At 42.0% G+C, this 21,864-nt stretch overlaps 1 protein-coding gene across 1 annotated transcript; it reads right to left on the bottom strand.

Moving 5' to 3' along the window:
• Positions 1–959: 959 nt before the first annotated feature.
• On the bottom strand, positions 960–19,115 carry TRNT1 (tRNA nucleotidyl transferase 1). Its single transcript, XM_079934817.1, has 9 exons — positions 19,096–19,115; positions 17,835–18,009; positions 11,890–12,083; positions 8,732–8,870; positions 4,727–4,853; positions 3,285–3,478; positions 2,390–2,643; positions 1,907–2,196; positions 960–1,087 (listed from the first exon to the last, which is right to left on the bottom strand). The coding sequence occupies exons 2-8, from the start codon at positions 17,980–17,982 to the stop codon at positions 1,948–1,950; spliced, it is 1,305 nt and encodes a 434-aa protein (XP_079790943.1). The 5' UTR covers positions 17,983–18,009; positions 19,096–19,115; the 3' UTR covers positions 960–1,087; positions 1,907–1,947.
• Positions 19,116–21,864: the final 2,749 nt, after the last annotated feature.

Here is a 21,864-nt window from a genome sequence, read left to right as displayed (position 1 = left end):
CCAAGTGAGATGTGCTAATGTATTTTATAGGCTACTTTGTTCAATGTAAACTAAAGAAACTCTGTAAGTAAACTGTAAGAGCAAAACTAAATTAAACACGTTCTTTTGTTTAAATAATGTAAAATATCTACTCATAAGCAGATAATCTAAGTGTAAGAAATAATTCTTAAGGTAAAGTTCTAGACAGACTGATTTGCCACCTACCTCTTTGCTTATACATTCAAGGGGTTTATTGGATACTTTTACATTTGCGTAATTTTGATGTTCCTTCACTGCTTTACATATTCATTGGGAGAAGTTCAGCTAATCGGGTACAATGGATGTGGCCAAAACGGACTGTTAAATTTCTCGTTTGAATTTGTCAATATTTTCTTCTTCCAAACATGCAATGGTTTTGACTGCCTAGCCTGGAATCAGCAGCCGAGTATCATGTTGCACATTTATGTAAAGAGAGTAAATGAAAAGCAACTCAAGAACGCTGTCGGTTTTTTAGCATGTGCCCCTTCTGTATTCGATATGCCTAACCTTTACTTTGTTAACCTTGGGTTTATAATGACTCTACTATTTGTTCATATAGTCAGTCTTACACTGAACTAAAACGTCCTCTAAAGGGGATTCCAGGGAGTTCTTTTCAGTAGCACGGCACATCTCTTTATATCTAAACCAGGTGTAGTGAGGGAACATTTGGCCCCCTGAAGAGTGTAATCTCAGAATGTTCTATATTATTTACTGACACTTGCAAATAAAATTTCCTGGTATATAAAAACACGCATATACTATTTTAAAAAGTCTCTTTATACATGATGAAACCAGACCTCAAATCTGCATACTTCCTATATAGCACAGTACGAATTCTACAGTGTTGGTTTCAAATATGTATCTTAACTACTTCAGTGGGTTATAAGACGTTTAATTACTGACCTGTGTGCAGTCGTTTCTGAGGCTCCCTTTCTTGCAACAAAGCCCCTGTTTGTACACTGTCACACTTCCTCTTAGCAGGGCTTTAACAGAAATATGCTTTTCAAAATTGTTTTATCAAGGTCCAAAATTGCTATTTACCAGTAGCGCACAAAGATGCTCTGACTGGCTACACAGAAAGGAAAATCATAAAATGTCAGAATGAACAATACTTTGTGCCATACACCTCTTCACCCACTGCAAGCATCTAGCCTCAAATCTTTAAAGAGCAAAAGGCCATAACCTTTATTTTACTTTAAAGCGACAGGAGTACTGTCACTATGTATATGGCACCTGTCATACACACACACACACACACATATATAGATACCCACATTATCTTCCAATTCCAAAAGACTAACCCTCAAGCTAATCTTTCCCGGCTTAGCAGGAAGTTACGGAAATTGTTCATCATGGCAGAGAAACGTATCAACGACATACTAAAGTACAGCTCCCTAGAACAAGTCCTGAGTGTAGGAATGACGGCCACCTGGGACACATCTGATCTTCACATTTTATATGCTATTTTCAAGCACAAGTTTATTCTGGAATTCAGATAAAAACCGACACTTATACACAATTGTTGTAGAAAATTGAACCAGGTATTTCCATTGCAAATACTAAGAAACACCTTTTTCAAGACAGTTAGTTACCACGTGTTAGGATTAATCTTAGTACTGCCCTATGCAAAAACAAACCAAAAAACCCGCTTTTTAAAAAAAACCTAGCGAAGCCAACTTTTTTTTCCTCAGTAGGAACTATTCCAAAAGAATTACAAGGTTCAGTGATATAAATCAGATTAAGAGGAGGTAGACTTTCCTTTAATGCCTGAAATACAATTATATTTCACAAAATAAGACCTTTACTCTTCTGAAGAGATCCTCTAAGCTGGCTTTTATTCCAGTCTCTTCAATCTCACTAAGGGGGGATGGGAAAAAACTAGTCTTACCAGAATGTTTCTGCTTTTTTAGTAGCCAGCTCTCATCAAATTTAGGTCTTCTTTATGTAACTTAGCAGTTCGTCTTTTTCCATTTGGTAACCACTTTTCTTCCACTGTTCTCTCAACTGCTGTAAGAGAACCCCAATTTCTTTTCCGGAAGAAATGCCCACTTTTCTGATGTCATGGCCACTTACAGGAAATGGAGGAATGGACCACTGCTGCATTTCCTTCAGAAGACCGTGCTCTCCTTGGTACTTGAGGAGTTCACACACACGAGCAGTTGCATCGGAGTCTCTAGACTAAGGGCCAAAGTCAAACATTACCACACTTGCTAATGATCTTATCCTAAAATTTAAATAAATGCTCAATGTGAAATTTTTCATTTAAAATAAAAGAAATTCACATAATACTTTGTGGGTCTTAGTATTAATAAATGTGTTCCACAATTAGCAAAGATGATTTATATTCTGACCAAGCCCAGAACATACTTACATCTATAATGAAGTCTTGATAGGGTTTCAAAGGTTCTGAACTATCTGTTGCTTTAATTAAATCTTTCCTGTTTTTAACTATAAATAAACCAAGATTCTTCTCTTCTTTTGAAATCTTCAACCTCAGATCCAATTTTGTGACATCATCCTGTACTTTGAACAGTGAGGTCAAGAGAGTCATTGGCTTTGGGGAAAAACCTTCAACATTTTTACTGACTTTGTTAAATTCTTCTAAACTTGCACTAGCAGGTAAGCCTGTAGGGACAAAAGCATTTTTAACCCATTTTTAGAAAGGATAAATTTAATAAAATAAATTCATATCTTAAGCAAACACTGTTTCCGTTTGCAGAAGTGCCCTGGCCCCAGGGCTCACTATGGGTCCAATGTGCTGCTCCATCTTACAGATGAACCCCTGGTACACTGTTGCTGCCCTCTCCCACATCGCAAAATCCCGCTGTTGCTTCTGAATATTAATTTTAAACCTACTGAACTATTTCCATGTATAAGGCAGGTCTTCTCCGTGCTGTACATGTATTAAAGCTCCTGGAAGCTCTCAGCCCTTCCATTAGACAGATGCCATCACTTTCATACCCCTCTGTTAGGTTCAGAAACTAACACGTAAGGAGATAAGGCAAGTCACAAAGCTGATAAGTGGCAAAGCCTCACTGAAACCCAGGATGGACTGATTCCAGAGGCCACTTTGTTCCACCACAATGTGCTGTCTCTGAGGTGTCCCCTACCTGTGAAAAAACTGTCCTACTCCTGACCTCAAAGTTTACCATCTTTTAAAATACTCCATTTTTCCTTTTAGAATTGTTAAACATTTTTTTCTTATGAAATTTTTAATCCAGATGTGTTTCATGGCCAAAAAGGCAAACTTTTTAAGTTGGACTCACCTATGTAAGGAGCCACACCAAGATCATAGATGAGGTGAATCAAATGATTTACGTGGTTACTAGTAAGAATTTTTTTTAGTTCCACCCAAATCCTCTCTCCTGATATTCCAGCCAGGCCTTTTGCATTTTCTGCAATTGCTTCCAAAGTCTCAGGATCGTGGTCACCAGGTGTATCTACAATTTTCCCATAAAACCTACAAAGCAAAAGTCTCAGAGTGTACTACCTCTATGCCAGTGTTTCACCAGAAAAATCTGCTTGTCATTTTACCAGTACTATTGCAGACATCTGTTTAATCAGAAACAACAGAGAAGTATTAGGTCTAGGAGTAACCTTAACAACCATCTTGGTCAGTTCACCTTCTCTCTCTTCTCACATGAGAAAACCTGAGGTCCAATAAAGTATAAGGAACCTTCTTAAAGTCAGCAAGAACCAGACCCCCTCCTCACTGCACTTTCACATCACTGACTGAAACGTTAGAATGGCCATCAAAAGAGGTCTCTGAATTGGTACTGACACTGGATGCATAAACCAGAGCAGTCTTCCCCAGGCACTAAAACAAGACTTGAAATGCCACGCTGGAGGAGTCTTAATCCCTCAAAGGTTGCCTGTCTGTACACATCAATACTTTTAATTAAGAGCTTCAAATAAAACAAATCTCGCTGCAGACAAGGGAGTGTATTTCATGGACTCTCAGAACTGGAAGCATTAAAGTATACCTGTTTTTACCACTCATATCTTCAAAATTCGTTCATTAGTGATCTAAATTAAATGATTAAATGGCTATGGCTGTGCCTGTCTCTGTCCTATTATTTGTAAAGAGAGACGGTTTGCAAACACTGAAGTCTAAAGGGATAGCATTTATTGACAAAATATGTAGACTCTGTCAAAGAATATTCTGAGTGATCCCAACCAGTGAAAAATTAGTATCAGTAGACATAAATTAGCCAGTTACAGTAGTTTACTTAAATGTTAGAGTTCGGAGTTGAAAAAGCATTGCTACCCACAAGACCACCCAAATGCATTTCATACCTTCCCAATTCTTCGGACAGATTTCCCATGACCACCTAAAACAGTAAGCCACATGAAAGCATACTCTGACTCACTACTCTGTTCAAAGCACCTAGCACAAGGGTTGGCTTGTGATAAGCCCTCATATCTGTGTAATGAATGACTGGTGCAGAAAATAATCAAAAAGAAAAAAGACCTTTTTAAAGCTGAATTATTTAAAAGATCATCACAGAAAGGAGCAAATAACTGCTTTGCACAATGAAAAGATGAAGTATCTAAGTATCATGAGTCACAGTATCCTGTCTCTTGAGACAGGCGTTTGGGATGTCACCACTGTGTACAGTAACCTGCTGTGCATTTCATATGATCAGAATTGTGCTCTGGTATTAATATTCAAAACTGTATCATTAATGTAATTTATAAAAATCCTTACCTGAAATATCTTAAAATTCGAAGATAATCTTCTTGTATCCTCTGTTTAGCTTGTCCAACAAATCTAACTTTCTTATTTTTTAAATCTTCATAACCATTAAAATAGTCAAATAAAGTACCATCGAAACCTATTCATTAGAAAAGAGGGAAGAAAAATCACTATTAACAAATAAGAACTGGAAAACAATGGCACATATACAATGGAATATTACTCAACCATAAAAAAGAATGAAATCTTGCCATTTGTGACAACATGGATGGATATCGAGGGCATTATGCTAAGTGAAATAAACCAGACAGAGAAAGACAAATACCGTATGACCTCATTTTTATATAGAATCTTAAAAAAAACAAGCTCACAGAGAGAGAACAGACTGGTGGTTGCCAGAGGCTGAGGCCAGGGGCCGGTGCAGTGGGTGAAGAGAGTCAAGAGGTGCAAACTCCTAGCTATAAGTAAATAAGTTCTGAGGAGGTAATGCACAGCATGGTGACTATAGGTAACAATACTGTATTCCATATAAGATAGAAGACCTTAAACGTTCTCATCACAAGGGGAAGAAAATTCTGTAACTATGTATGGTGTCAGGTGTTAACTAGACTTTTTGTGGTGATCATTTCTTAATATATACAAGTAGCAAATCATATTGTATACTTAAACTAACGTTGTATTTCAATTACTACCTCAATTCAAAAAATTAAAAGGAACTGAGAAAAAAATTGGAAAACTTAAGGAAATTAGCTAAAAACAATCACAAACAGTAAAAACTAAGCAAAGTGAAGACTTACAAGGTTGAAATACAGACATGAATAGCATTCATCTATATCCAGTGTCAAATGGAAGATATAATGGAATAAAAGGCTGCATTTACACCAGCAATTAAATACACTCAATAAACTAAACAAGACCTATGCCAGTATGAAGTGGGCTGAGACAACATCAAACAAGCTGATTTTCAAGTGAATAATGGAAAATAAATAAGAATTGCCAAAATAATCTGGAAACAATACACAGTAGTAAAAACTCTCTGGAGAAACTAAGTACTAAAAGTAATAAATAATAAACCATATGAAACAATTTTATAATACTGAAATAGGGACGACCTTTAGTCGTCCCTATTGGTAAAATATAATTACCAAGAAGAAACAACAAAACACACCACCAGAGCCTTCAAAGAAATTAATAAATCCAACTACATAAAACATCAGATATGGCTGCATAGCAAAAAAACATCACAATGCAAAGCATTAGACAGATGACATACTGGGAAAAACACATTTCAGTCTGTATCATAGAGACAAATGGCTAATTTTGATAATCTACAGAAAGCTCTTAAATAGAAAAAGACCACATAAATGGAAAAATGAGCTAAAAATATATACAAGGAAATACAAAAAGCCTCTTTAAAAATGAAGATTTTCAACCTTAGTCATAAGAAATGCAAGTTTATGAGACACCATTTTTCAGCTTTGTATCAGCTTGGCAAGGATCCAAGTCTTATTACACTGTCAGCAAGGGGACAGTAAATCTGATGGTGACACTTCACCATGCAGCCTTTTAAACTTTGCGAATTTTGAACCATGTGAACCTAATATCCGTTCAAAATGTTGTAAACCAATTTCTACCACGATATGCTCTCTCACATGTTGAACAAAATGAAAAAAACCTAACAATTTTAATATAAAGTGCATAAAACCTCAGGTATGAATAAAGTGATCAATTCATCCCAGTTATCCCAGGACCTTGCTGATTTTAAAACCGAAAATCGCAGGTCTCAGGAATTAGTTCAGTCCCAGGCAAACTGAGACAGATGGTCACCCTGAGAACTAAGGAGGAAAAAGAGAAACACTTCGAGCAAAGACACAGGTACCATTCAACCACCCAAACGGGGAGCTCTGTGAGCCTAAGAGAGACTTCACCTCGTGGCATCACAGAAAGGAAGCACTGCCACTACTACAAAAAATAACCACTTGTCATTTTAATTCTCTTGAACCTGAGTGCTCTTGATTATCCCAAATGCAAAGACACTGGTAAACTCAGGCTTAATACTTGCCAAGCTCTTTTGGTTGATGTGGCATTTTGACACTTAGAGCCAATTTATAAGGCTCCAGATTCAGAAAGATATAGCAGGAAATGAAAACAAATGAACAAACTATGTAAAGAGACAAAGATAACGATTACAAAGTAGAACATAAATGTGGTATATATCTGTCTCTTCATGTTACTTCTCTTAATGAAGAGACTCAACTTCCTGGGGAATGTGGAAATAATATCTTTTTCAGTGAAGGGAAGATCAAATTTGGAGGAAAAAAACATAGTGTGACAAAACGGAAAATAAGGGTTTGAAAAGCAAAGTAACCCTCACCCCCAGAACCAGGAATGCTTTATCTGATAAGGCTTGAAAAGTCTGGATGGGAAAATGGGCTAAAGGTAAGGATTACTGAGTATACATCAGTGTGTACTTTGTTTTGCTCTGAATACCCTTTAAAAAAATGATGAATAAAAATGAGAAATAAAGCTGTGTTGCTGAGCATAATGTGGTGGTTAAGGAAGTGACCTCTGGAGCCAGGCTGCTTACGTTGGAATCCTAATTCTCCAATTTACCAGCTGCAGGACATTGAGCAAATTATCGTGAGTTAAATACCAGGAACTACTCATAGGGTTGGTGGGAAGATTACATTTATGTGATGGGCTTACAACAGTGGCTGGCACATTATGAGGGTTCAGCAAATGTTAGAAAACAGTAGTACCAATAAGAACAGTTTTTATTTTTATAAAATAGTATCTTGAAAAAGACTATTAGTTTCTTTTAGTTCTGTCTGCATATGAGAAGCTAGTTGTAAGATTTTTCATACACTGCACTAGTTGGAGCAGTTTAAATAAAGCTGATGCAAGAAGAAAATTAACACCTGGAGTTCCACCCCCTAATGGAGAGAAAGCATGCCTCCAGCTGGGCTGCCTTTGGTCATAAATCACCCAGGCTTCGGAAACCAATCAAGGCTCTCCATGACTTGAGCTCAAGTACTTAACATCTCTGAGTCTGCTTCCTCATCTGTCGAATGAGTTTAATACCCACTTTATGGAACTTTTCTCAGAATTAAATGAGCTAAAGTATATCAAGTGAGCACTGATGCGCCTCGAACCGAGTAGGTGCTCTAGAAATGTTATTTGGCATTAATGTAATTAGCAAGAGATCCCATCTGGGCCTACAGCCCCCTTCCCCATCCCACGAAGTGGAACCCACTGCTTCATCCTTTCACAGTTACCGTGCCCCAAAGTAGGTTACGAAGAGTGGATGCTCCGTCTCTCTTTTCTAATCCAGAGATTTAAACCTAAAGAGCTTGTCTAAAATTTAAAGGACAAAAAATAATGCTTCTATTGTGCACCAAAACACTAACCTAATTCACACCTACTCCCATTATGATTCTCACTCCTTTCATGAACAAGTTAAGCTGAGATGATACATAGGTTCCCTCTCACACGCCAACTCTGACGGAGTACAGACAGTTCCTGAAACGCAGTGCTACAGAAGACTGAAGTGGTGCTCGGCACACGGAGCAACAGGCAACGGAAGAGGTGAAGTCACTGACCAAGTGCACCACCGGCACCAGCAGAGAGGAAGGGGTGGAATGTGCGCACAGGAAAGACAGAGGAAGAGGGGCACAGCGTGTGTGTGTCTGTGTGCACGTTTCTGACCCGAAACCTAACATTTTTAGATGCGATTAATAAGGTGCCAGGCACTGTGCCAGGGATTCGCCATGACCAACTCCTCTAATCCACACAACAACCCTGCAAAGGAAGCTAATATCACCTTCCTCATTTTACAGCGAGAGAATGATGGAGTCCGAGGAACCCAGGGATCTCGGCTCCAGGGCCGTCTTTAACCAATAGGCTGTCTCTTAGAAGAAACTAATGCAACCCCTCACGCTGGGGAACGTTTCCAGGATGCAGGTTTCACTCAAAAAGAAGGCATTTGGACTGAATTAAAACATTATCTACATATATTACCTAAAAACATAGAATTTATAGTGAGATCTCTGCGTTCAGCATCTTTCTGCCAGTCAGTTGTGAATTCGACCTCAGCATGTCTTCCATCAGTGGCAACGTCAATCCGTAGTGTAGTTATTTCAAAATTTTCTTCATGAAGCTGGAAGTAAATATATGTTTTTTTAAAATTTGTTTTTAGTATCACTGGATGAATTGAAAATAACATGTTAGTCCTGACAGGTATCGTCTTTCTTTTTACAGTCAACTAGTGCACATATACCTTGAGACAGGAAGACACCCATAGTATTCAAAGATAGATCCAAAGAATATTTTTAAGAAATAATAAACCCATCTTAATTAAAAAAGATGAGTCTGACATATAAAAATGGCATGTCTGACAAATCATGAGGCAGAAGGGAAGAGCCCTTAAAAACAGTATATTCTGGTTCTTCAATTTCAAACCAGACTACTCTTTGAAATATTTTTTAACAGCTCCAGTTTGCAAAGAGCTGAATATCAATTTACAGAATATATACCACTGAGTGAAGGACTGACAGAGGAAGAAATACAGGTACCACACCCTGCAGCTCCTTTACTGGTAATCATCAATGAGGTTAAAATACAGTGCCACATATATCTCGGGAAGAGAGATTACCTCCAGCTGGGAAAAGGTGGGTAGCCTCATGTTAGAGGGACATGTGGTCTTAGCTTTGAAAAATAAGTAGGATATGTACATGCAGATGTGGGAAGAACAACATTCAGATGAAGAGAAAAAGATGACCAAAGGCACAATGGAGAGGAAGAGGGATACGTGTAAGAGAAAGCACACTGCACAAATAGCATATCAGCATGTAGGGAAAGACAGCAAAGGTCGCTACATGCCAAGCAGTTCGGAATCTCTTCATTAGGAACTGAAAGTCATTAATGATCAGTAAAAGTCTGTTCTAGAATTCCTCTCAACCTCATGTATATTCTTCTCTACAAACAAACTAGGTCTCACTACAGAATTCCAGAATCAGGAATTTGAGGCACAAGTTATCCCAAAGAAAAGGGTATGAAATATGAAGACTGCTGAAAATCCATGCAAGAAAAAATTAGACCTCCAGAGTGACTCCCTCACCCAAGCAGAGAAACAGAGATTAACCAGAAAGGCTGACTCCAAAATAATCAGAACTTGGGGCACCAGACACGTGACCATGGGAGTGATGCACCACAATGAAAATAACATGAAGAAAAACCAACATAACCCCATCCCTTTCCCCGCTTGGTTTTCAAAATGCTAACAAGCAGGCTTATTCTAACCTGGGTAACACTGGAGGATTCCTCTGACGTCTCCTAATGAAAAGTCCTCCTGATATTGACAGTGGTGGTCCCATAACTAACTGGCTGACGCTTCCCACACAGAACTACAGTAAAGTGCTCAGGTCATTATGCACACGGTAGATCACCCAAACATAAAGAGAGACCGAAAAACACCCACACCGAAGGAAAGCCAACAGCAAGACAGAACAAGCTCAGAGGAAATAAAGACATTGTCGAAGTACCTAAAATTGATGCCCTAAGGGAAATAAGAGAAGATACTGCATCTGAACAAGAACAGGAAGCTTTCAAAAATACTGTAAGAAAGACCTCTTGAAAATTTAGAAGACAGCAAAAGTTGCCAATACAATAAGAAAACTGGATGATCAAGTTAAGGCAATCTCAAAGTAAAATAAAAGAAATGCGAATATAAAACAAGAGACAAAAGATAAAACTAGGAGATGAGCCCCCATGGTCCAACGTCCAACATCACGGGATTTTCCAAAGGGAGAGACATTTAACAAAGGGGATGACATCATGAGGGGAACACAAGGGGGTCCTAAGTGCCCCACACAATGAATGAAAAAATAAATCCGAGCCAAGGCACGTCATCTTGAAATTAAAAACACCAGAGATAACGAGATCAGAAAGGCTTCCAAGAGCGGAAAAGAATAATGATAATCAAGGTCTCAAACAAAGGAGAGATCCGAATGAGCTCAGACTTCTCAGTGGCAGCACTGGAAGGTAGAAAAACAAAGCCTTTTTTACATTTCTGCCTGAAAATAATTCCCAGCCTTGAATTCCACAGCCAACCAAACTATCAGATCAGTGTGAAGGTAAAATAAAAACATTTCACACATGGAAAGCTCTCTCAGGTTACCAAAATGAGGGCATAATCCAGGAAAGACTACCACGGGATCAGGAACCAGGAGATCTGGTAAGTAAGAGGCCAAGGAAGCTCACAAGATCTGGTGTGGGGAAATCCCAGGACGTGAGTGGGGAGCCGGCCTAGGACACACAGATGGGAGAAGACAGACTGCAGCCGGTGAGCTGGCTCCAGAAAAAGGAACTGAAACTTGACGTGGTGAAAGCCACCGGGAGGAACTGCAGAGCACAGGATGAATGAATGAGCAGCACACGAGAGCTGTGTCACAGAACTACGCCGTTAAATGCAGGGAAAACCCAAAGCACGGAACACGAGGAATGTAGTTGAAACACACTGCACGGTCTAGCCATAAACAACAATTATGAACTGATTTAACCAAAAATTATGGCATATATGTACTGAGAAAATGAGGGAAGGAGCATCGTATGTGCTTGCTGTTGAGAAGGGTGTGATAAGGCGGCTCAATCACCTTCCCTGCAGGAAGTCAACAAGCAACATCTTAAGACTGGAAATTAAAAACGAAAATGGGGCTTCCCTGGAAATTAAAACGAAAATAGGGCTTCCCTGGTGGCACAGTGGTTGAGAGTCCACCTGCCAATGCGGGGGACACGGGTTCGTGCCCCGGTCCGGGAAGATCCCACATGCCGCGGAGCGGCTGGGCCCGTGAGCCATGGCCGCTGAGCCTGCACATCTGGAGCCTATGCTCTGCAACGGGAGAGGCCACAACGGTGAGATGCCCGCGTACAACGAAAATGAAACACTGGAGCATAGAAAGGTCTTTTTTAGAAATGTGGAGGGAAAAAGTAACTACTATAAAAATAAAACGGCCTTCAGCAAAGGAGGATGCAGGATTTAATAGAGGGTAGAGGAGACTGACTTTTTTTTGTTAAACTAGGCTTTTTGTTATTCGCTTTTTAAAAACTAGAAATGATCTATAACAATTCTTTAACTTACCAAAAAAGGCAATGCAGTTCCTGTCAAACTTTTCACTCACCCTGGCAGTGATCGTCCCATGCTTTTCTCCTTTGTTGTTGATCATACGAATGCCGACCGACTGAAACAGCTCCTTCATTTGAGCAGGGGTAGCAGTGGTAGCAAAATCCACATCCTGCGGCTTTACCCCGCTTAATAAATCCCTCACTGCTCCTCCTGCTATTCTTAATTCATGATTTTCTTTGACAAATAATTCTGAGGTGAAAAAGAACATTTTCTGTTTCAGTGTGTTTCTTTTAAGTGCAGAAGTACAAGTACAAGTTTTCCCATCTATTTGGGACAGCAGAGATTACTGAACTCGGCCTTTTTACATAAAAATTGGGAGATCAAGGCCCACAGCAACGAAGTGACCTGCCTACAGCGGAATGCCTCTAACAAACATGAGAAGCAGGGAACGTGCAGAATTTCTTTTAGGTTAATTCGGAAGATAATTTAGAATCCCACAGTGCTTCGAGGTCATTAATGTAAATTTGAATTACTACTAAAAAGTAAGGTGAATAATTCCGCTCTCTCCCTCCGGATTTATGTGCATACTTTAGAATTGTGACGTGTTCCTGCACATATTTCTCTCTGTGTATTGTGCTGAGGCAACATATTCATGCAGGAAGCCATCAAACATTAGTTGATCACACCACACACGATAAACGTTATAGCTAAGAACCCTTCAAGAAATAATCGACATCTGATGTCTGAAACCAGCTTAGAGCTCTTCTATGGAGAAGCCATATGACACTGGGGCCACCATGAGGACCTGAGTCCAGGACACCCAAAGCAGGCAGAGGACAAGGCCGAGTCCACCACAACCACCCATGTGACTAAGGGACACCACAGGGACCCAGTGAGCATGACGTCCAGGACCCGGCCTGACACCACCACCCACGGCTTGGTGTTGCTATGAGCTGGACACGCACAATGAGGCCCAGGTGGCCTCCTGTGGACATAACCGTGGCAGAGAACATCCACAGCAGACAAGGCTGTGACCTTGACCAGGATCAAGACAACCTGTCATCATGTCTGAACAGATGAGACACAAACACTGTCCAGACAGCACCCTGTAACAGTTCATACGTGTGATACTCTTAGTTCCCAGTCAGCGTTAGCCTCACACTGTGTATGTAGGCTTCCCATCTTCCAGGTAAGAATCATTAAGACAATCACAGGTTAACCCCTGCTTCCTGACACCACCTGATGCACAGCAAAGCCCCGCTTCTTCAACTTGCCCCCAAAACTCGTGATTCAAGCTCAAATCCTACAAGACGTCCTTTCTACACCCCTGTTACTCAGAGGCCCCAAGGTGCCCCAAGGTTCCCCATGGTCAGGGCTCCCCGTCTCGGCGAGGGGTGCTCCTGCTGGCCTTTGGCAGGAGGGCGCTGACCTGAGCGTTCGGCTAAAGGCATCAGAGCTCTAGCAACACTAATCACAGCTCAAAACGTCATCCTCCGTCCCCACGCCAGTCTCTGTGCTCTTTGTCATCCTCCTCCTCTGCCTGTTCTTCCCAGGCCTTCCAGCTGCAGACCTCTGCAGACTCCCTAAAATGATCTGCAAAAAAATAACAATGGTTCCCTCCCTCTACCTTCTTGCCTTAACTAAAGGCTCTCCCACAGGGTTACCACTTCCGTGAGTCCCCTCCCAGAGGAAGTGTGCAAACTCCTTTAACTCCACATTTCCATTCAAGTCCCAATGAGTCCTTAAAATGAGGTCCATGGCCCCTTAAATTAAAATATAAAAAATCATCTGTTAGTCCAAAGTTTTCCTGAGACTTAGGTAAGGTAAACAAGAGTTTCATGAAATAGTACTTACCCTTACTATACATACCATGCAATCTAATCTATTCTATTCTTTATCTCTTTTCCTCTATTTTTTAATGATGGCCATGACCACTAAGTTGACTTTATGACCCACTAACTGGTCACACAGTGGGGAACACACACTGACCCAGCTCACCCTTCCTCAACTCCTGCGATTCAGTTTAGGAAGTCTCTCCTCGTGGTGGAGTAAAGTGAATTCCACCTAAGCTAGGAGAGCAGCCTACCTTTAATTACATTAAAATTACCTGTTTATGTCTTTGTCTCCCCACTTCTCAGAGTAGCAAACCTATCTCACTCAACTTTATACCAAACTGGCTCACGATGGAACTGAACTGTGATACACAAGCTTAAGAAAAAGAACGAAAAGAAAAAAAAAGAGGGATCGCTTCACTGAAAAGTTTTTAAAAAGCTTTTCTTCCTTCAGCTTAAGAGAGTACATAAGAAACTGCTGGAATGCAAAAAATGGGCAAGTTTTACTTTCATTTGAACCTACTTTAAGAGGATGAAGGTCAAGGCTGAACACAAAGATAACCACTGTTTTGAGATTCTCAAGCTCCGTCTACTAAAATAAAATTTTAAGTTCAAAGTCACCCAGTGTATTAACTACATTACAGAAAAAAAATGTTCCAGAACTCGAAGTAATCTATTCATCATTTTGATTAGCCCTATGGAAATGGATAACTATGTCCAAAAGTTCTCACAATCCTAACATTTTGATATAAATGAGAATGGCACATAAAGGCATATGTACGTGCCTGTGTGAAAGAGCAGTCATGCAAGAAAGGCATGATTTTACATTGACCCAAAACAGTTAAGCCTTATCCAGCTTAAAGAGGCTCCTTTTTCCCCTCAGTTACTGACATCTTCAATCTTACAGAAACAAGGACACATTCCACATTCCAACAAACTTCGTAAACTACATACATACTCAAGTGAACATAACACCTCATACAACTAAATTTAATTGTAAATTCAAGCTTAAGACTCATGAAATGCAGGATCTCATCATTCCAAATGGTCTTAATTTGTGTCAGCTGCCACAACTGATAGCAAGCTCTTATTAATCAGTCTGAAGAGCAACCAAAAGACCAAGACATTAATTTGTCAGAAAACTTGTAATTGTCTTCTATCTTCGAAATTTTATTTTAATTTTTAGTCTAATTTTCATTAACTGCTTCACTTTACAATTTTGAGTTTTGAGTATTGGAGGTCGTACGGATGGAGAGCGGGCAGGAAGTGTTAGTAAAAAGACCACTACACAGCACGACTGTTACTACCAGAAAACAAGCTATCTGTTCCTTAGCGTTTCTAGGAACTCCCAAACTTCAAGAGTGATCAGCTATTCCAACTGTCCCCAATGTTAATACGACTTGGTGACATCACATACCTAAGCAGCAGTGGATAGCTAACCATGGAGCACTATCTCCCAGCAACCCCAGCTTGTCCACTAACCGTGTAACTTAGCAAAAAGCACTAGGTTTGGAACTTCAGTCTCATGTATACAATGAAGAAATAATTTTATATGCCACTGGTATTATATGGCTGTCCTTAGCAAAAGGAAACAAATTACATGACATAAACTGACATTATAAAACGCTGTATGAGCATAATACACTGTCCTAATCTCCCAAATTTTTGCACGCTGGGAACTAATTTTACATTTGGCAAAACAGCTATCATGATTTAAGAACTGGTACAGTATGAAACTGCACAGCATCACAGCCATCTTTTTTTTCCTTTGTGTGTTTTTGTGCCTTGTTTTCATACAGAACATTATATTTTAGCACAATACTCAAGTCTTTAGAACGTAGCAAAGATCAAATAAAACTAATTACTTGATTTTCTAACCATTGGGCACTGCACTAAAAGATTCCATTCTTACCAGTTCCACTATAACCTAGAAAAATGCAATCTTAGAAGATGCCCATGCTCCCATTTGCCAGTCTTTCGAGGACCAGACCACTGGGCAAATACTACCACTCTCTTACCATGCTATTCCGTCTCTAACTTCTTAGGACTTCACCACTCAAGGTGGAGAAAACTCAGCTCTTGAAGTCAGGGTTAGTAAGCCAAATGCAACTGTTAAAATAAAAAATGTTCAAGGACCTACAGTAATCAATATCCACAGCCTTGTTTCCAAAAGAAAAATGCAGAAGGATCTGAGATAGGCCCCCAAGAGTTAATTCCCTACATCCAATCATTTGGCCCTTACAATGGAAGATGGGAAGAGTGGGCGCTGGGAAAGGCATGTAAAGAAAGAACAAGCTACAATCCAACTCAAAGCTGAAGCTTCTAGACATGAGCCATACAAACAGTGGCCACACGTGGTTCCTGAGCACTGTGAAATGCGGCGAGTCTGCATTAAGACGGTCTGTGCGTGCTAAGGACCAGATTTCAAAGATTTACAAGCAAGAGAAGGAATTATCTCACTCATAATTTTTACAAATATTTGACATTAAAATGATGGTATCTTAGATATACAGAATTAAATAAGTTGATATACTAAAAATAGTTATTAAAATTCATTTCACCCATTTCTCTATTTTTTTAATGCGGTTACCAGAAAAGTTTATGTAGCATATGAGACTCACTTCTATGGGACAGTGAGTCTCTAGCATTTTTCACTCTAATTAAAAATCACGGGCTTCCCTGGTGGCGCAGTGGTTGAGAGTCCGCCTGCTGATGCAGGGGACACGGGTTCATGCCCCGGTCCGGGAGGATCCCACATGCCGCGGAGCGGCTGGGCCCGTGAGCCATGGCTGCTGAGCCTGCGCATCTGGAGCCTGTTGCTCCGCAACGGGAGAGGTCACAACAGTGAGAGGTCCGTGTACCGCAAAAAAAAAAAAAAAAAAAAAAAAAAAAAATCACAGCAAAGCATCTGCTTTAGGCCCTCCACTTCAAGACTATGAAGAACCTATAAAAATCAACAAGTTCTGGACCATTTACCTCTGACATACACCTAAAAAAATCACCTTACTTCAAGAATAGGAAAGTAGCTTTGTCAACAAGCTAATGCAAGGAAAGTCATTTTAAAGCAATGGTTCCTCCACCTTCTGGTCACGAGAGTTTTTATCAAAATTTATAAATGCCCATGCTCCCTAGAGATTCCGATTCCAGTTCAGTAGGGCAGGAGTGGGACACCAGCACCTGTATGTTATAAAAAGCTCCCCAGGTGAATCTAATGGACAGCTCCCCAGGTGAATCTAATGGACAGCCAGGGTGGCAAACCAACAGTTAAGGTCATGTTTCTACATCCATACACCTTAATATATTTCTGAAGGCGTGACTAAGATACCATAGGCTTTGAAATGCAGCTGTGTGCACTGCAACAGTAGCTAATACTGAGAACGAACATAAGAAATGATAGTACTGCGGCAAGCAAGATGAAGCTGCTGTAATCCGGCACTTAGCTCACGTTGTTTCCTGTGTTCCTTCCAGATAAGTTCTGCATGTGCACAAACGGACGTAACTCCCACTTCCTTCTACCTTCAGTTGTTTCACAAGGCACTTATACCTGGGGTGGAAATATAGCTTAGCGGTTACAAGCTGGGTTCTCAAACCAAGACTGTACAAGTTCAAAATCCAGCTCTCCACTTATTAGCTATAAAAACGTTGGAAAAGCATTTCACATTCCTAAGCCTCTGTTTCTTCAACTATAAAACAAGAGAAAAGGTACCTACTCCTTAAGTTAGTAGGCCCAATTCTGTGATGCATATAAAGTACCTGGGTTTTGTGTTTTTTTCCGGTACGCGGGCCTCTCTCTGTTGTGGCCTCTCCCGCTGCGGGGCACAGGCTCCGGACGCGCAGGCTCAGAGGCCATGGCTCACAGGCCCAGCCGCTCCGCGGCATGTGGGATCCTCCCGGACTGGGACACGAACCCGCGTCCCCTGCATCGGCAGGCGGACTCTCAACCACTGCACCACCAGGGAAGCCCAAAAGCCATGCTTTTTAACTGCAATCATTATTTGCCTCTTCTCATGATTTGGCTATAGGTTTGGATTACCCATGCACGGTAAACCCTGCTTTCATTAGCTTAAGAACAACAAAAAACCACGAATGTTGGCTAAAAAACGTTAAACCCTCTGCCTCTCCATTTTTACAGGCTTCCAAAGCAAGAGGAGGCATCCTAATCTCTCACCTGTCAGACTCTTCAAGCCTTCTGTGAAAAGCGACTGGAACTCTGGAGACTGCAACTTCATTGTAAACAGAGAGTGCTTCAGAAGGAACAGTCTACTCCAGCTGCAGCTCAGCAACTGCCTGCGCCAGGGACCCAGGCACCTCAGCATCTGGAGATAAAGTCACCAACCACACATCTACAAGACAAGCAAGCATGCCCAACAATGAAACTTCCAAGTGAAGGACAACAAAGGGATATTCCGTGATTTTACTTATCAACAGAGAGAGACATTCATCTCCTGTTCAGATGAGAGACTGAAGAAAGCGACATTGGGAGGGAGAATTACAGCTGGAACTACGCTTGTCGTTATCCGGTTTTGCACTCATGAAGCACATACTACTGATACTACACCCGCATATGTATTTTACTGTTAGGGTGCTCTTCCGGGAGGTGGTTTAAAGCGTGAGGGCTGCCAAGAACAGTGGCTCCAGAAAATGTAACTCAAAGACGTGCAGGAATACTTGGTCTCCTCCAGAACAAGTCACGGTCACATACTTGCCCACACGCACCTGAGACTTATGACCCAGGGATATTTCCTAGGCACTGTAAAATAAGGTATTCCCCCATGACCGGTCCTTGCTCCCGGCTTCTTCCTCATTCACCATCCGCCCCTCGCATCACGTCTCCTGAATCCCACCCATCCACACCCCGCCTTCCGTCCTCCGTCATCCCACCCCGCTTTCCACATAAGGTGGGCCTCCGTGAGGCAACAACAGAGCTCAAGTGACCCCCAACGGAAACCACTAGAGAAGAACCATTTCTTTACTTGGAAAGCGGGTTTCAAAGGCGCTTCCCACCAGGGGGCGAGCTCCCCTCATCCAGACCACTGGGGAGGACAAACACTGCGCTTCCTTCCACCTCCGATTCAACTCAGAAAAACCCAGGGAGGGGGGACCCAGGCCCTGAAACGGCGTGCCCCGCCCCTCCCACGACAGGTGCTGGACAGAAATGGGAGACCCTCAGGGGCCCGGCCGCGAGGAAGGGAAAGAGCCCGGGGGAAGCCCGATGAAGCAGCCCGCGGTCAGCGAGACGTGGCGGACACGCGGCCCCGCGACCTCCACGTCGGGCTCTGTCCCCTAGTGCGGAAGAGGCCTCTCACTGCCCCCGGCACCCGCCTTCCCCAAGACCCGGCCCGCGCGAGAGCCCGCAGGATGCTCGCGTCGCCGCCGCCGCTCCCCCTCCCAGCGGCGCGCACCCGCAAATACCCCGCGCGCCCGCTCACCGGCCCCGCCACGCCGTCATCGCCGCGCGCACTTCCCGGCGGCAGGCGAGGGGACGTCACTGACGCGCGCCGATCAACGGCGAATGGGAAGTCGCAGCAGGGCGTGGGCGGCGCCCGCCCAGGCTCTCCCCGCCCCTTCCACCTCCCCGCGGAAGCCGCTCGCTGGAGCGCGGTTCCCCAGCTCTTCCCAGGGCTAAGCAGCCAGTCGTCGCTCCTTAGGTGACCCGAAGGACCAGGGTCTGTACACTTGTTTTAATTACGTCTCACCGCGCCTCTCTCTGGCCCTGAGGTAGTTAGGCGCCCATCTGCACTGCATACCTGTGTGACCTTGGTCGAGTGACCCCGGCTTCCTTTGTAAAATGAGACGGTCACTAGAACCTCTCTCAGGGTCTTGTCAGGCTTAAATGTCACGTTATTCCCTAGTAAAGAGGAAGTGCTCAGTAAATGTGAACTTGTTATTGTTGCCTGCTCCCCGGTTCGCACTTGACTCATGTTACTATTCTATACCTTACCTCTGCCCAGGAGTAAGAACACATTTTTTAAAATACACGTACCTAGACAAGCCCTAGGCAGAGGATTCAAGAGACATTCGTTTTAAATTAAAAGCCTCCGGTCCGTTGAAATTACTGGGCATATTTTAATTTTCCCATCTGAGGTTTGTAACCGTTGGCTTTCACGGTCTGGAAACTTGTGCAGCTGTAGAGTGAAGAACTTGGATTTGATTCAGTGCTTTCGTTTTTCGGAGAGCAGAGAAGAATGAAGAAAGTGGCCAAAGAGTGGGAGGACAGCCCTAAATTCTTAACATGGGAAACTTCTAAGAAGTTTTCCAATAACCTAAAAAATAACTAAAATCTGCATCGTGTAATGTCGTTTTAATATTGTAAGTGTAGTCTTTTTGCTTTAATGTCCCTAAAACTGTCCTAGAAAAATTCATATGCTATGGTATTTCTGTGGCTTCCCTTGATGAGACCTCTTATCTTCAGAGGAATTAAGCGTCCCGTTTTGAGGCACATATGACTAGCCTTCCAAGTTGCCACTCAGAGACAAAGCATTGATTCAATCCAACTCCTTAACACAGTAATGAAAAAAAATATATATATATATATATATATGTCTCCTAACTAAGTTGGCCAAGAAAAAAATACAGAGAGCATTTAATGTAAAAGAGACCATCAATGGGGACTTCCCTGGTGGCACAGTGGTTAAGAATCTGCCTGCCAATGCAGGAGACGTGGGTTTGAGCCCTGGTCTGGTAAGATCCCATATGCCGTAGAGCAACTAAGCCCATGCACCACAACTGCTGAGCCTGCACTCTAGAGCCCACGAGCCACAACTAGTGAGCCCGTGCGTGCCTAGAGCCCATGCTGTGCAATAAAACAAGCCACCGCAATGAGAAGCCCGCACACGGCAATGAAGAGTAGCCCCCGCTCGCCGCAACTAGAGGAAGCCCGCGCACAACAACAAAGACCCAACACACACAAAAATTAGTTAATTAATTAAATTAAAAAAAAAGAACCACGCTCACAAGTAAAAAAAAAAGAGAGCCCATCACTGAAGACATATGGACATTAACAGGATAATAGGAGACACTATGGACAACTGTATGCCAACCAATTTGATATTATAGATGAAATGGACAAATTCTTAGAAAAATACAACTTATCAAAACTGAAACAGGATCAAACTTTTAAATCTGAATAGCCCTTTACTATTAAAGAAATCAAATTTTGTTCAACAAACTTCCCATAATTCCGGGCCCAGATAGTTTCAGTGGTCAAATTTATCAACCACTTAAGGAAGAAATAACACCAATTGTGAACAATTTTTGTTCAGAAAATAGAGGGAACACTCTTTCTCTCATTTGAGGCCAGCATAGCACTGATAACAAAACTGAAATAGATATTACCCAAAAAAGAATTTACAGTTCAACATCCACATGAACACAGAAAGAAATACCTCTAATAAAATCTTAGCAAATTGAATCCAGCCAGTTGGATCAAGTTGGGTTTATTCCAGGAATGCAAAGTGGATTTAATATTTAAAAACCAATCAGTGTGGGCTTCCCTGGTGGCGCAGTGGTTGAGAGTCCGCCTGCCGAAGCAGGGGACGCGGGTTCGTGACCCGGTCCAGGAAGATCCCACATGCCGCGGAGCGGCTGGGCCCGTGAGCCATGGCCGCTGAGCCTGCGCGTCCGGAGCCTGTGCTTCGCAATGGAAGAGGTCACAACAGTGAGAGGCCTGCGTACCGCAAACAAACAAACAAAAACAATCACCATATTACACCATATTACAGGCTAAAAAATAAAACCTATATGATCATCCCAATAGATGCAGACGAGGTGAAACCTAGCAGGACCTTGTGGGGCTCCTGGTCACAGAAGCCTTTCAAACACTTGCTAATCAGGGACGGGAGAGGATGCAGAGACAAGGGAAGAGCAGTCAAGAAACATTAGTGTACCCTTGGGGCAGGGTCCTGGTTCTGCCTCAAGGGAGACACATAACAATATCTTTGAGCTCTTTTACAGAACTAAAACCCCCCAACAAATGGAAGATGTTAGCATTTTTCACTGCAGAGAAGCTCATCATGAGACCATATGAGGCCAGATGAAAGGAATGGTAGAAGCTCATTAGTAGATCACCTGAGGCTAGATTAAAGGAGTGCAGGCCCTGCACACACCCTGATCCTTATCAGCAACTCCACTGGAGAACCATTGCTGTTAAACTCCACCAAATCCTCCCGGTTGGGACTCTCAGTTTTTGAAGGGCACAA

This window comes from Stenella coeruleoalba, assembly GCF_951394435.1.
Source record: "Stenella coeruleoalba genome assembly, chromosome: 10".
NCBI lineage: Eukaryota > Metazoa > Chordata > Mammalia > Artiodactyla > Delphinidae > Stenella > Stenella coeruleoalba.
The sequence above is the reverse complement of the archived record's forward strand: the minus strand, read 5'-3'. Positions and strand labels throughout refer to the sequence as shown.

Bases quoted from the DNA above. Each gene is read 5' to 3' on its own strand.
- TRNT1 (XM_079934817.1), bottom strand. From the start codon at position 17,982: ATGCTGAGGTGCCTGGGTCCCTGGCGCAGGCAGTTGCTGAGCTGCAGC. The intron at 3,479-4,726 runs GTAAGGATTTTT...TTTGCTTTGTAG, and splicing joins CGAATTTTAAGATATTTCAG to GTTTTATGGGAAAATTGTAG. The intron at 2,197-2,389 runs GTAAGTATGTTC...TTTGGCCCTTAG, and splicing joins ATCAAGACTTCATTATAGAT to TCTAGAGACTCCGATGCAAC.